Source organism: Caretta caretta, chromosome 3 (assembly GCF_965140235.1).
Source record: "Caretta caretta isolate rCarCar2 chromosome 3, rCarCar1.hap1, whole genome shotgun sequence".
NCBI lineage: Eukaryota > Metazoa > Chordata > Testudines > Cheloniidae > Caretta > Caretta caretta.
In genome coordinates, this window is record NC_134208.1 from 133,881,146 (window position 1) to 133,893,799 (window position 12,654).

The 12,654-nt window shown below is 38.5% G+C and overlaps 1 protein-coding gene across 1 annotated transcript in view; it reads right to left on the reverse strand.

Moving 5' to 3' along the window:
• Positions 1 to 12,654, reverse strand: part of PCNX2 (pecanex 2) — a 221,929-nt gene that overhangs the window by 68,895 nt on the left and 140,380 nt on the right. The window contains exon 23 of the mRNA XM_048843857.2: positions 8,597 to 8,724. Coding sequence (XP_048699814.2) covers positions 8,597 to 8,724 — 128 coding nt within the window. The remainder of the gene's footprint in view (positions 1 to 8,596; positions 8,725 to 12,654) is intronic.

Consider the following 12,654-nt stretch of genomic DNA (forward strand, 5'->3'; position numbering starts at 1 on the left):
CCCGCGCCACATTACTTTCCCAAAGTCCCACCCCTCCACTCCTCCTAGCCCCCACACCTACCTCACCTAAGCCCCCAGCCTCTCTCCCTTCCCCTACCATCCATCCCCATTTTTCTAGGCTTGCTGTAGCCCCAAATCCCTCTTTCCCTATGCTCCCACATTCTTCCACCTCCCCAATTAACCTTCACCCGTATCAACTTGTCTAACTGTTCCCCCAAAGACTTTGGGGGATGCACTAGAGTTAGGGTATGCTGACAGAGGTGGGGTGCACTGGCAGGGCGGGGGGTACAAAGGGTTGGGGCACACTGGCAGGTGTCAACACTTCACTCACCTGTGCCTCAAACTCTCTCCCTAGCTCTACCACCCATCCCCACTTATCCGCTTCTGCATTACCCCCCTCCTCTTGCTGCAGACTCAAACTCCTCTCCCTAGTCCTCCACACCCTAATTCTCCTCCCCTCCCAGGAAGCATTCACATGTCTAATTTTTTCCCAAAAAAATACTTTGATTACTTTCCTCCAAGCTATGCCATCCACGACTCACAAATTGCAGTCACCTCCCACCACTCAATCTAAAACTCCTTTTGTCCTAGGTTTGGCCTTGCCATTACTTTATTCTTAGTTATGATAATTACCTCAATGAGGTCTGTGACTCATCCAGTCATGAATCTCTCTCAATTTAACAGTACAAGGCAGCAGAAAGAAATCATTTTGGGGCGCCCGGGGTGGCGGGGGGGGGGGGCGGGGAATCTGTAACTCAGGATCCCCTCAATCAAATGACTTCAAATTTGGATCACTAATGCTATCCCATGTCCCCAAGAGGCACATCAAATTTCAAAGGAATCCAACTAACCACTCGGATTTTAGATCCCTTACAAGAGTCAAGCTTTAAAAGCATTAACATGGTGGGAATGGAAACCCTTTAGTTTTCTATACTGGCAAATGCACCATGTAAAAATCTACATGTTTAAAAATACAGTTCTCAGTTTAGGTCCACCAAAGACTTAGTGGCTTCCATGTGTAAAACTTAAACATTTTTGACTAGCATCAATAGTTTGATCTTTAGTTCTGCACATAAAACACCCACCTAGAAACTTTTTTGAAAAATGACTATTTTTTGAGGTGCCTTATATCTCTGGAACCCCTCTCTCAAATTACTCCAAATTTGGGTCATTAAACCTACCCTATACCCTCCTGAGGCACACCAAATTTCAAAGGAATCTAACTAATCATGTCAATTGTAATGGACTTAGAAAGGTCGATCTTCAAACAGATGTGATGCAACCTTAGCTATTGCGGCGCTGCTGCACTAATATAATTTGTGGATGCTCCATCCTGGTGCCGAATAGATGTGCACATGCTCTGACTAGACTGGGAATGTGATGGCTGTCCCTGCCTTAGTAGAGATGAGGGGCACATTTCTAGACAGGCACTAAAATTTACAGATGCTCCCAACAGGCACTGGGTTATTGTGCGAGGAACCAGCAGAATTTGAATGTGCTAATGCTCCCTTACTCAGGCTGGCTTGCTGTGCATGATCCCAGCTGGGTGTGCAGTTTGCAGGAGTTCCACACCCAGAGGGCTACTAAGATCAGATCTAGAGTTTCCAGAGTACAATAGTTGCATCCCCAGTGTTCTGATCCAATGTCCTTTGAAGCCAATGGAAAGACTGCCATTGATTTCAGCAGGCTTTAGAACAGGTGACCACTTTGTATTACATGCAGTACCCTGAAAATTCAAATTGCCCATAATTTGTTCATTTACCTCTACTTGGTTTATTTTATAAATCCTCTCTCTTAAAGTCTTTTTTTCTTTTACAGGCTTTTGAAAAATTCATCCATGTTGCTCAGTTGTAAATTAATTGTAGCCATTTAAGAAAAAGATTTGAAGGTCACTGCAGCCAACTCAACATAAACTTCTAATAAGTGCACTGTGGTAGTCAAAGCAAGCAGAAATGTTAGTTGTATAGAGAGTGGGAAAAGAAATAATACTGAGACTATTATAATGGTATTATATTATTCCATGGTACTCCCTGCCTGACCTGGAATAATGTGCCAGCTTCTGGCCACCCACTCTCATAAAGATACTGCAGAAACAGAGCGGGTCCAGAGAGGCTTCAGAATGAGGAGAGACTGAAAAACTTGGGACTGTGTAGAGTGGAGCTTAACAGGAGGTACATGAAAAATAATTACAAACTGCAGTAGAACCTCAGAATTATGAGCTAACTGGTCAACCACACATCTCATTTGGAACCGGAAGTACACAATCAAGCAGCAGCAGAGACAAAATAATAATAATAACAACAACTAAATAAAAGTAAATACAGTACAGTACTGGGTTAAACGTAAACTACTAAAGAAATAAAGGGAAAGTATTTAAAAAAGTTGATAAGGTAAGGAAACTGTTTCTCTGATTGTTTCATTGAAATTAAGAGGGTTAAAAGCAGCATTTTTCTTCTTCATAGTAACATTTCAAAACTGTATTAAGTCAACATTCAGTTGTAAACTCTTGAAAGAACAACAACAACATTTTGTTCACAGTTACGAACAACCTCCATTCCCAAGGTGTTCATAACTCTGAGGTTCTAATGTAATGAATAGTATTAAGAAGCTAGATCAAGGGCTCCGATTTACCTTCTCTCACAATACAAGCACAAGGACATTCAGTGAAACTGCAAGGCAGCAAACATAAATCCAATAAAAGGATTTTTTTTTAAACTAAGTGCAATTAACTGTGGAACTCACTGCCTCAATTGATCTTTGAGGCTAAGAGCTTAGTAGGATTAAAAAAATGTCTGAGTTATATTAGACAGAACATAACACAACTTTAGAAGGGATATGCTTGAGGGCATAAAGCAACCTCTAATTCATGAGGGTTATGGGAAGATTATTCCGTAAATGTCCACTACAGAGTTTCCTGCCTTTTCTCTAAAGTATCTAGTACTGACCAATTTCAGTCAGAGACTACTGAACTAGACAGTATCTGCTATGATATTTCCTATGTAAACCACACTATTGTCAAGGTCTAAGAACAAGAGGAGGAATGTCAGATACAGAAGACTAAAGAACAAAGCAGTAGAAGACTTTTTGAGATCGTCTTGCATTTTAAACATATCTGAAAGGAAAAATATAAATAGTTTGTCATGTGTGGGTTGCAAGCAAGAATGATGGATGGAGGTGGTGGGGGGAGGGGAGTTTGTCCCAGTCCAGAGGCCATGACAGTGGAAGAGAAGAGGTAGGTGATCTCACTGACAAGCAGGAGGAACCATGAGGTATCATGGTATGTGCTTTTAGAGGGGGAGGGATGATTATTTTAGATGTGAGGAAGGAGCTGAATGGGCACATCTTACTTTTTAGCTCCCCCTGCCCCAGGCATGCATGACACAGGTAAATTCTAATTGTGGCCACACTGGCAAATTCTTCTCCTCTGAAGTTTCTCTGTACTCCACTAGAAAAAGGAAAGGTTGACTTCAGTGCATATGTAGTGCAGGACTTCTTATCCCTCCTTTCCCAGGAACATTAACATTTCAAGGTGGCTATTTTCCAGACCACGGTGACTGGAACAATAAACACTGTGATATACTTGAAAAGCTGGAGAAAAATAAGACTTGTTACAAGATTCTCAGTACAGCAAGGAGGCTGGAAATACAGTTCTAAGATAAATGGCAATTTAATCATAACCTCTTTAGAGACACTTAACTGATTTAGTTACACCACACACCAATTCACTGGAGACCCCCAAAGCAAATGCAAGCTGTGCCATACCCAAAATAGAAACTGAGACAGATGACTGAGAAAGAATAGAAACAGGAAGGAAGGAGAGAGAGAGACAAGAGAGAGGCTTGTAAGTGAAATCCCAAAATTCCTGGTGGCAGTTTGCTTGCTGGAATGCATCAGACTTGTAACAGCAAACATCATTACCAGGCTGCTCAAGCAATTAGAGCCACTGGCGAAGAAAAGTAAATTTACTGCACTATTCTGTCCATTCCTATATCCAAGATATAAAATAAGAGACCTGGAAGACAGAAGGGGGACTTTAGAGCTGCAGCATGACAAAGTATGTTTTAAAACAAGAAAAAATGGAATAAAAAAGGGTAGTTTTTGAAGAGATAGTTGAAGCTTTAAAGTGCCTACATATTAAATGAGATTTACTGCTATTTCCTTTTCACTCCCTCTGACATTTATGGTCTAATCATCTGAACAGCTGTGAAAATAAAGAGTAAAACAGGACTCTCTAAACCAGGAGTGGAACACATGCTAGGGACAGGACAGAGCTGGGTTTTGTATCAAGCCTTTTTTTAATAAAGAGAAAGCAGAAAACTTCTCAGAGTTTGACTCTCATGGGACAACTAATGATAAAGTAGTGAGACAACTTTGTGCTTTTGTGTATCCCCCGCCAAATGCAGTGTGGTCTACAAATCTGCAAAGTTGTAAACAAAATAGTAGTGTGGTAATTTGCCCTTTCCCATCATTCTCCTATTTTTTTCTTGCTTACTTCTTTGAAGTTTTTTTTTAAACTAATTGATCTCTATGATGCACTGGAGTGATTATTAGATATTGTATATAGTGAGCACACATTTTTATTATAAGCAACTATCATATTCTGTTCCTGTACTACACACAATGTGCTAAGTGCTGTGCAGACCCACAAGGGCACGCAAAAGCAAAGCCGAGTCCGTGCCCCGAAGAATGTGCTAATGCTTTTAGGTTTTCTTCCTGGCACGGCTGATGAGAAAAAATGGGACACAGCTCCCATAACACTTCTTTACCCAGTTGCGTTCCTCCATTCCCATTTAAAAAACAAATTATTGTCCTAATTGCGTGTCTCGCACTGCCAGCTCCAGACCCTGCTGCCCAAAGAGGTAGGAGGGCCTGTTGCCAAAGAATAGACTTGAGGGATTAAATTTTTCCTGTCTAAGCAAAAATGGAAGGATTAAAAGACACAGTGGAACTGCAGGACATGCAATAAAGAAGCTACTGCATGTATCCAAAGAAGCAGGGTAAAGAGATGACCAAACTGCACTCCACTGAAGACTTGGAGAAGTTGCTTGCTACCTAGACTGGTGGCCTCAAGACTCTCTCCCTTCTGGTCATCAGTTCTTTGTCATCATCCCCCTTCCACCCATCCTAATGCATCATCAACATAATAACAGTACTCAAAGTTTTACACATATGCACCTATGGCTCTCCCTTACAAAAACGACTAGACAAAATGATTCTTCCTCAGCTAACTCCACATCTAGCTATGAAATGCCAATTCCTTCAACATCTGCTTCTGTATCTACCCATTTAGCTCTTAACAAATATTAGCTATCAATGTATGTAAACTTGGCCTATAGTTTGCATTTTTCTGCACACCCTAAGAAGGGATTTGGGAGGGGCTAGAACAATGTTCCAGTCCAATTCAACTTCCTGCGTCTTTTGTTCTAATAACTTCATAAGATTTTCTATCCCTTAATGCATCAAAAGGCAATCCTTTTGATTTTTTAACTTTTTCTGCATTAGGCAGACCCTTTCATGGAGCAATCCCTGGTATCTACTACAATAGATATTTACATACCAAGGAGCTTAAGAATTTAGATTAGTCTCACTGATTTCAATAGGACAGTTTATGAGGAAGGACTGCTCATGTAAGTAATGTTTTGCAGGATCAGACCTAAAGCAGTATTGGTTTGACACTTTCTGATTATCTGCGTCCCAGTATTGTATACTATTCTACCTTTAAAATAATATTGTGCCCAATTTTTATCTGACAGTGTTTCTTTAAGGCACTCAGGAACGTCTAAATTCAAACTCCCACTCTGCTTAGAAAGCTCAACTATTCATGAAAACAATAAAAGATGGACGTGAAAGTGAAGAAAAGGGGAATCAGAGCCAGAAGTGCTAATGACAAAATAAATATAGATGCATGTAAGGTGATTACATAGAAGTTTTGCAGGCTTCCACATGTTCAGGCAAACGTTTATTTCACTTGGATGGCTATCAGAATCTTCTGCAAGACTGTTTTTTCATGTTCATATTAAAAATAGGTGAAAGAGAAGCAAGGAACCATACCACATTTTCTAGTGCGTAACAAAGAACAAATCTGGCAAAAGAATGTGGTCTTCAAACCATGAACAACTTTAAGAAGAAAGACAAAATCTTTAAAAAATGCTGAATGACAAACTTTGAGAAAGGTAGGGACAGATCCCAGCAGGCATAAACTGTCACAGCTCCATTGACTTCAGTGGAACTATGAGAATATACACCACCTAAGGATCTGAGCCTTTGAATACATAGCATTAGTATATGCTACATGTGGGGTGAATTAGTAAGCAAAGGAAGAACTACAGAAGGGCACTAAAAATGCAGGATGCTTAAAAGAAAATATGTACTGCCATATGTGTGCTATTTGTGTAATGAGTAAAAATGACTTGTGGATGAATGAAGACCACTAAGGGTCTAATTCTGCCTTGCTTGTTCACAAAGAGTATTGCTTTAGTCCATGAGTACTCCTAGTGATTTCAGTTGGAATACTTATGGAGTAAGGTACTACTCAATGCAAGCATGAGTGGCAGGATAGGTCTGACAATTACTTAGGAAGACCGAGCCATTTGCTTGGAAATATAAAATGCTACGGAACAAGGATATGCAAAACACAAACACAAGGAGTAAAGGGGAAAATGAACTAAGGAGGCAAAAGTAATAACGAAGATGAAAATAGAAATTAATGACAAACAGAAACAAGTGTTTTAAATACATGAGAAAGAAAGCACTAGACAAGAACTCAGTCAAATTATCAAGGGGGCAGACTGAAAACTTAATGACAGATGTTAAAGCTGCTGAAAGCCAGTCTTCCCCCTTCCCTCCCCAGTTCTCATAAAGAACCTAAAGTTTGTGTAGATCTTCAAAACTGAATATATTTATTGATTATTTATTTTGAATGAGAGAGAAAGGGCACTGGAATTAAATATTAAAAGGTCTACACCAAGATTTTCAAATTAGAGATACAAATGTTAGGTGCCTAAATAAGTGGCTTGATTTTCCGAGATGACGAGCAGTTGCAGCTCCCATTGACTTTAATAACAGGTGGGAGGTTCTCACTCTCTTTCAAAATCAGTCTAATTATTCAGGCACCTAAACATGGATTTAGGTGCCTAACATCAGGCATCCAAGTTTAAACATTTTGGTGAAAAAAAATCAAACCAAAACTACCCATTTCCACCTAGGAATAACCTGAAGATATTCAGATCTCTGTTAGGATTGGCACTATGTACCCCATGCGTTCATGACTGCCAAGTTTGATTCTGTATCTCATATCTCGGAAAGAAGCCACATGCCCTCAAAAAACTCCAGCTGACCTAAAATACAGCAGTCCTTCTGTTTAGCAACACAGGATACCATCTGCCTCAGTTCTCCACTCCATGCACTTGCACTCTAGCTACCTGAGAGATTCTCTCTCCTTCCACTTCTATGACCTCACACAAAAGCTACATTCCACTAGATTCTAGAATGATTAAACTAAGGGATGCTTGTGAGAGCAGGAAACAGAACTTTCACAAGATCTGGACCCAGATTATGAAATCCCCCCTCCCCTCCACAAAAGATGACCAAAAAAAAAACCCTAATAATTTTTAGAAATAAATACAAACCCTGTTTATTTGACTTCATAATATTCTTCGTTTATTTATTTCTTCACGCACATTCATTCACACCCATCAACTCACTCACACAAACCAAAACCAACCTAACAGAAAAATCTACAAACTAATCACACTACTTCTCCTACAGGCTGGAAAAGAAACAAAAAGAGACAGTTATTTCTATATTTAAATACGTGGGAGGTGCTCAGATATCATGCTGATGTGAGGCCATATATTGCAGCAGATGCACAAAGTGTGTTGCACTCCTCTTTGGTCTGGTCAATTTCTATTTTGGCTTACATTCTTCACGGTCTGTCCTAAACTACTCTGAGTTTCTGTGTGCTGTTCAACAGCTGCAATACTTTACTCCAAAGCTGGCTGCATGTAAATGGTGGATGAAGGAACTATATATAGTCTGTAAACTGCTTTGAGATCCTACTGGATAAAAGGCACTAAAATAAAATGTACAGAGTCATTATTACATAATTTCTATGTTCTTAAGTTCATTTTCTTGTCCAACTAGAAGACAGAAAACTACAATAAAAAACAACCAAACATGATATCAAACTCTGTAAAAGATTACCTATTAAAAATCATTGCATCAGACTCATCAGTTTGCCCATTCACATTTAGCGCTGAGAGTTCCTCACCATCTGCAAACTGGTAAAAATTTGCTAACACTAGCTACTAAAACAATAAAGGACACTTATGATTTCCATAGCTTTGTTGCTGTCTGACTGCAGCAAATGTGATATGACATATGATATGTAAGATCCTGATAATTATTTAAGTAAATTTTAATAAATAACTAAATAAGTATAAAATATTAATACAGTAGGACCAGACCTTAACAAAAAGGTTATCCTCATACCCTGGAGCAACATGTAAAATTATCTTTTAAAAAACAAAAAAAGCAGAAATGAAACTAGTAAGAGCAAAACGTTCCAAACAGGTGTATAAAACTTTAATTGTCTTACTTGTAGTTTTTCTCCCAGAACTTGACTGGTCTGGCATAAGATGTGATAAAAATGACACTACCAAGAAATGGACTCAGTGGAGTAGAAAAGATTGAAGTGGCCAGAGTTTGTAAGAAAAGCATAGCAGAGTCTGAAAAGTTCAAGTTAAGGTAACATGAATGATTTCATCACACTTTTAAATCGTTCTTCAGACAGCCCTCACCTATTTTATTTTTAATCATTTTTTGCAAGGTAGGGGAGGAAGCTCTGAAGTCATACACAACAGAACTAATTATCAAAATGAGGACTGTAGCTGTTCAAACTTAAATAGTTCTAATAATGAGGGCCACATGTTTAGGTGAACAAGTTGCAGGGCAGAATGGCTGGCAGCAGAGCCACCACTGTCAGATTTCTGCCAGAGTTTCTCTGTTCCGGGGGTGGAGGTGGAGAGGTTCTCTACCAGCCTTCTCCAGCTGCTTTAATGCCATTTACACAACAACCTTAGTGGACCAGAGAATCTGGCACAAAGATCTCTTATCCTTAATCACTCTGGGTGAACGCCTGAGCCCAATGAAGGCAATGGGAGTTTTACCACTGGTATCAATGAGTCAAGCATTTCACCCTGTGTTTTTTCCCTCAAGAGCATGGATATATCATCAAACCTACTGGTTTGAAATGAGGCTTTCCAGCAAGTGGAACTTACCCTAGCTTTCATCAGATATTTATTATCACATACTGATTGCCTAGTAAAAATCTTCTACATATCATATTTATTGAACTGTCCACAAAGTGGGAAGAAGAGTTCAGGGGAAGTAACACAGGTAAACATGCTGGTGCATGCATTCATGGTTTACTACTTTAAAAATAATTATTATATTATACATTCTAGATGTGTTGAAAACAAGTCTAGGAAACACAATGGAGAGGTGGATAAATATATAAAGAAAGATGTAACAGGAACATGATTTAAAAGACTTGGGAACAAATTCTCATTTTAGTTACACCAGGCCCTTGAATTTCTGGAGAGAACGCTACGTGCAGCCTGTTGGCATGACAGACTCAATTATCCCGTTTTACACCTTACTTGGGGAAAAGGTATTTTATAAAGAACGTACAGTTGCTGGGCAAGTATCAAAGTACTGGGATTACAACACCAATGGTGCCTCTCTGAAACCAGAATTAAGGTCCAATCACTGAAAAGCAATAGTCTTTTGATTCAGCCTATTCTAATAATGGCCAATATATAGATTCTGCAATCTTTGAGAAACTAAAGCTCAATTTGTAATGCATATTTTATTTTAAAATTGAAAAATATTCACATTGCAGTTTTCCAACTAAAAGTCTATTAGCCAAGCTTTGGAAGCAATATGAAGCATTTATGAACAAATATTTAGCAAGAGCTTTCATTGAAAATCCTTAAACTTATTAAAAGAGAGTGATCTGGAATGGTGTCTGAGTGCATTAGTGAGTTTGCAAACTGAGCTGCCCTAAGAGACTAAAAGTTCAAAAACCATCAGAGAGATCATACAGAAGGGCAAAAGTTTGTCAGCAAACTTCAATTGTCATATTACACTGGAATCATAATCTATACTGGTTCTGAAAGATAAACAATTATTTGCAAGTGTCAGATAAGAGGAGTGATCAGAGGAGCTGAAAAGATGGGAGGAAAACAAGGAGCACAGATAATGACAAAGTAATTAACATAAAAACAGTCAATATGATGAGCTAGGACTTTTGGGACTTCACTGTGAAATGTTTACATTAAAGGTACAGCTCAAACAATAGCAACCTTTGGGTTCTCTTCCAGCCAAATGACATAATCATTATTATATGTAACTTGGAAGACAATTCTCATTTGACTTTTTGGAGAGCGGTTTTAATTAAGAGGGTCACATACATAAACAGATCAAAGGAGCAGGTAACAGGACCATGCCTTCTTTCTTTAAATTGGGGGATCTTCTGATAATATTTGTATCCTACATGCTCTACGTTTTCCAGATTTCAGGACAGGGAATTTGTTTTGTTGCACATACTTTACAATAGCTAAAGTGTTATGAATATTTATGGAAAATGATAAATAATTTTCTAATTAAGTTCATTTCTAAATATTCCTTACCTCACTTTGATGTATAGTGTGGGAAATTATTTTTGTCTGTGATCAGATACTTTTAACTCATAGCAACTGATGTATTTTTATTAGGTTCTCTTGTGTTTGGTAGCAATGCACTGATTATGTTCAAGTATTATTATGCTACTATGGTATTACGCCCACTTGGGGCAAAGATGGACAAAGCAGATATTAGCGGCTTCCACAAATTCCCACAAAACCTGCATGGTCTTATTTTAGGGCAGCAAGGAAGAGAAGACTAAAACTGGCTAAGGGAGAGGGCAACTGGATCTGAGTTTTGCCAGAACCAGTAGTTGTGAAATCTTACAGAGTGGTCATGGAGGGGTTATTATAAATAGGTTTCCATCTACGTGCATATATTGAAGGCTGGAATAGTGATTGCTGAGGTGTTACACTACAGCCCATGATATGTTGGGCTTTGGGCGGATTCCATCCCTTCCAACCCATACACACAACCTGAGTCTTAAAGGCTTCCTTCTGAGTTCAGCACTAGAGTCACAGGTCTCTGGGTGGCAGCAACTGGAAAAAGGAGATGGGGCAGATGGCTACTTTTGGCTTCCTTCTCTGATATCAGTGCAGGAACCACAAGGCAGCAGTGGTGGCACATCTGAAACTGTGTAATCTGAAATACTAATAATTCTGCTCTTGATCCCACAGCCATTTTATTCATGTAAAGCTCCCATGGACTTCTAATTATATTACCGTCAGCAATGAGGTTGGAATTTATGGAGTTGTCTAGTTTTATGTACAAAGGAAACTAAAACCATTTTAGAGTAACAGCCGTGTTAGTCTGTATTCGCAAAAAGAAAAGGAGTACTTGTGGCACCTTAGAGACTAACCAATTTATTTGAGCATGAGCTTTCGTGAGCTACAGCTCACTTCATCGGATGCAGTGAGCTGTAGCTCACGAAAGCTTATGCTCAAATAAATTGGTTAGTCTCTAAGGTGCCACAAGTACTCCTTTTCTTTTTGTAAAACCATTTTAGGCTCTTAAGTCACTTAAATGCTTTAGAAAATTTTATCCTACATTCATTAGTAACTGTTTGTGGGGCTGGCCCTGCTCTATAGTTCTCATATTCCCAACAAACTCACTAAGACTTCCAAAGCCCATTTGTTCACTCAGAGTTGTTATGTAAATTATATACATAATAGAAGCAGCAAGATGATCTCATTATCTTCACAGGTAACGTTACAATGGTTCATAGCATGGGAGGGAAAGTATTTACTATATTAAGTTATGTGGAAAAGGTTCCACAAAGCAAATAAAAATGTTAGGAAAGCACTTTTCATATGATGATGGAAATAAGTGCCATTACTAGTCTTCTGGTTTTAAGGGTCAGGAAATAGAAAATTGGCAAGTTTCAAAATGATTACTGTACGCACCAAACCTGTATACCTCTGAAAACTAAAAACTGCTTACATCAAGCACACAACAAATCCCAGTGGTCCTTAGTGTGTTCATTTGAATGCCTCTTTACATATACATGCAAGAACATTAAAATAAATGCATGTTATGTTTGGTTTACTGTGTGATCTCTCACTGGTTTTTTTTTTGGTTTTTTAAATGAAAGATATTATGTTAATGTAACATTCTGATTGGGAATTTACCTGAACGTAATGTAGTCAATTCCAAGTTATGGTTCCCAGATCAACCATACTGTAATTTGGCTGTCTTGTGCATATGTAGCATTTTTGCATTATTCTTAATGGGGATGATTCATAAAAGTTAATAGAAAATTCCATGCATATATACAAAAGGACAGAGTTATTGTTGTTGTGGGAACAGTAACTTATTCATGTGAATTCTTAACCATAACATTACATTAAGATACTGTTTTGCATTTAACAAGGATATCGTTAACTTAAATAATAGATAGCCAATCTAAATGTACTTCAACAATAACTACATAAATCAACTAAATCCTATTCAGTAACTGCCTTACTTTAGAAA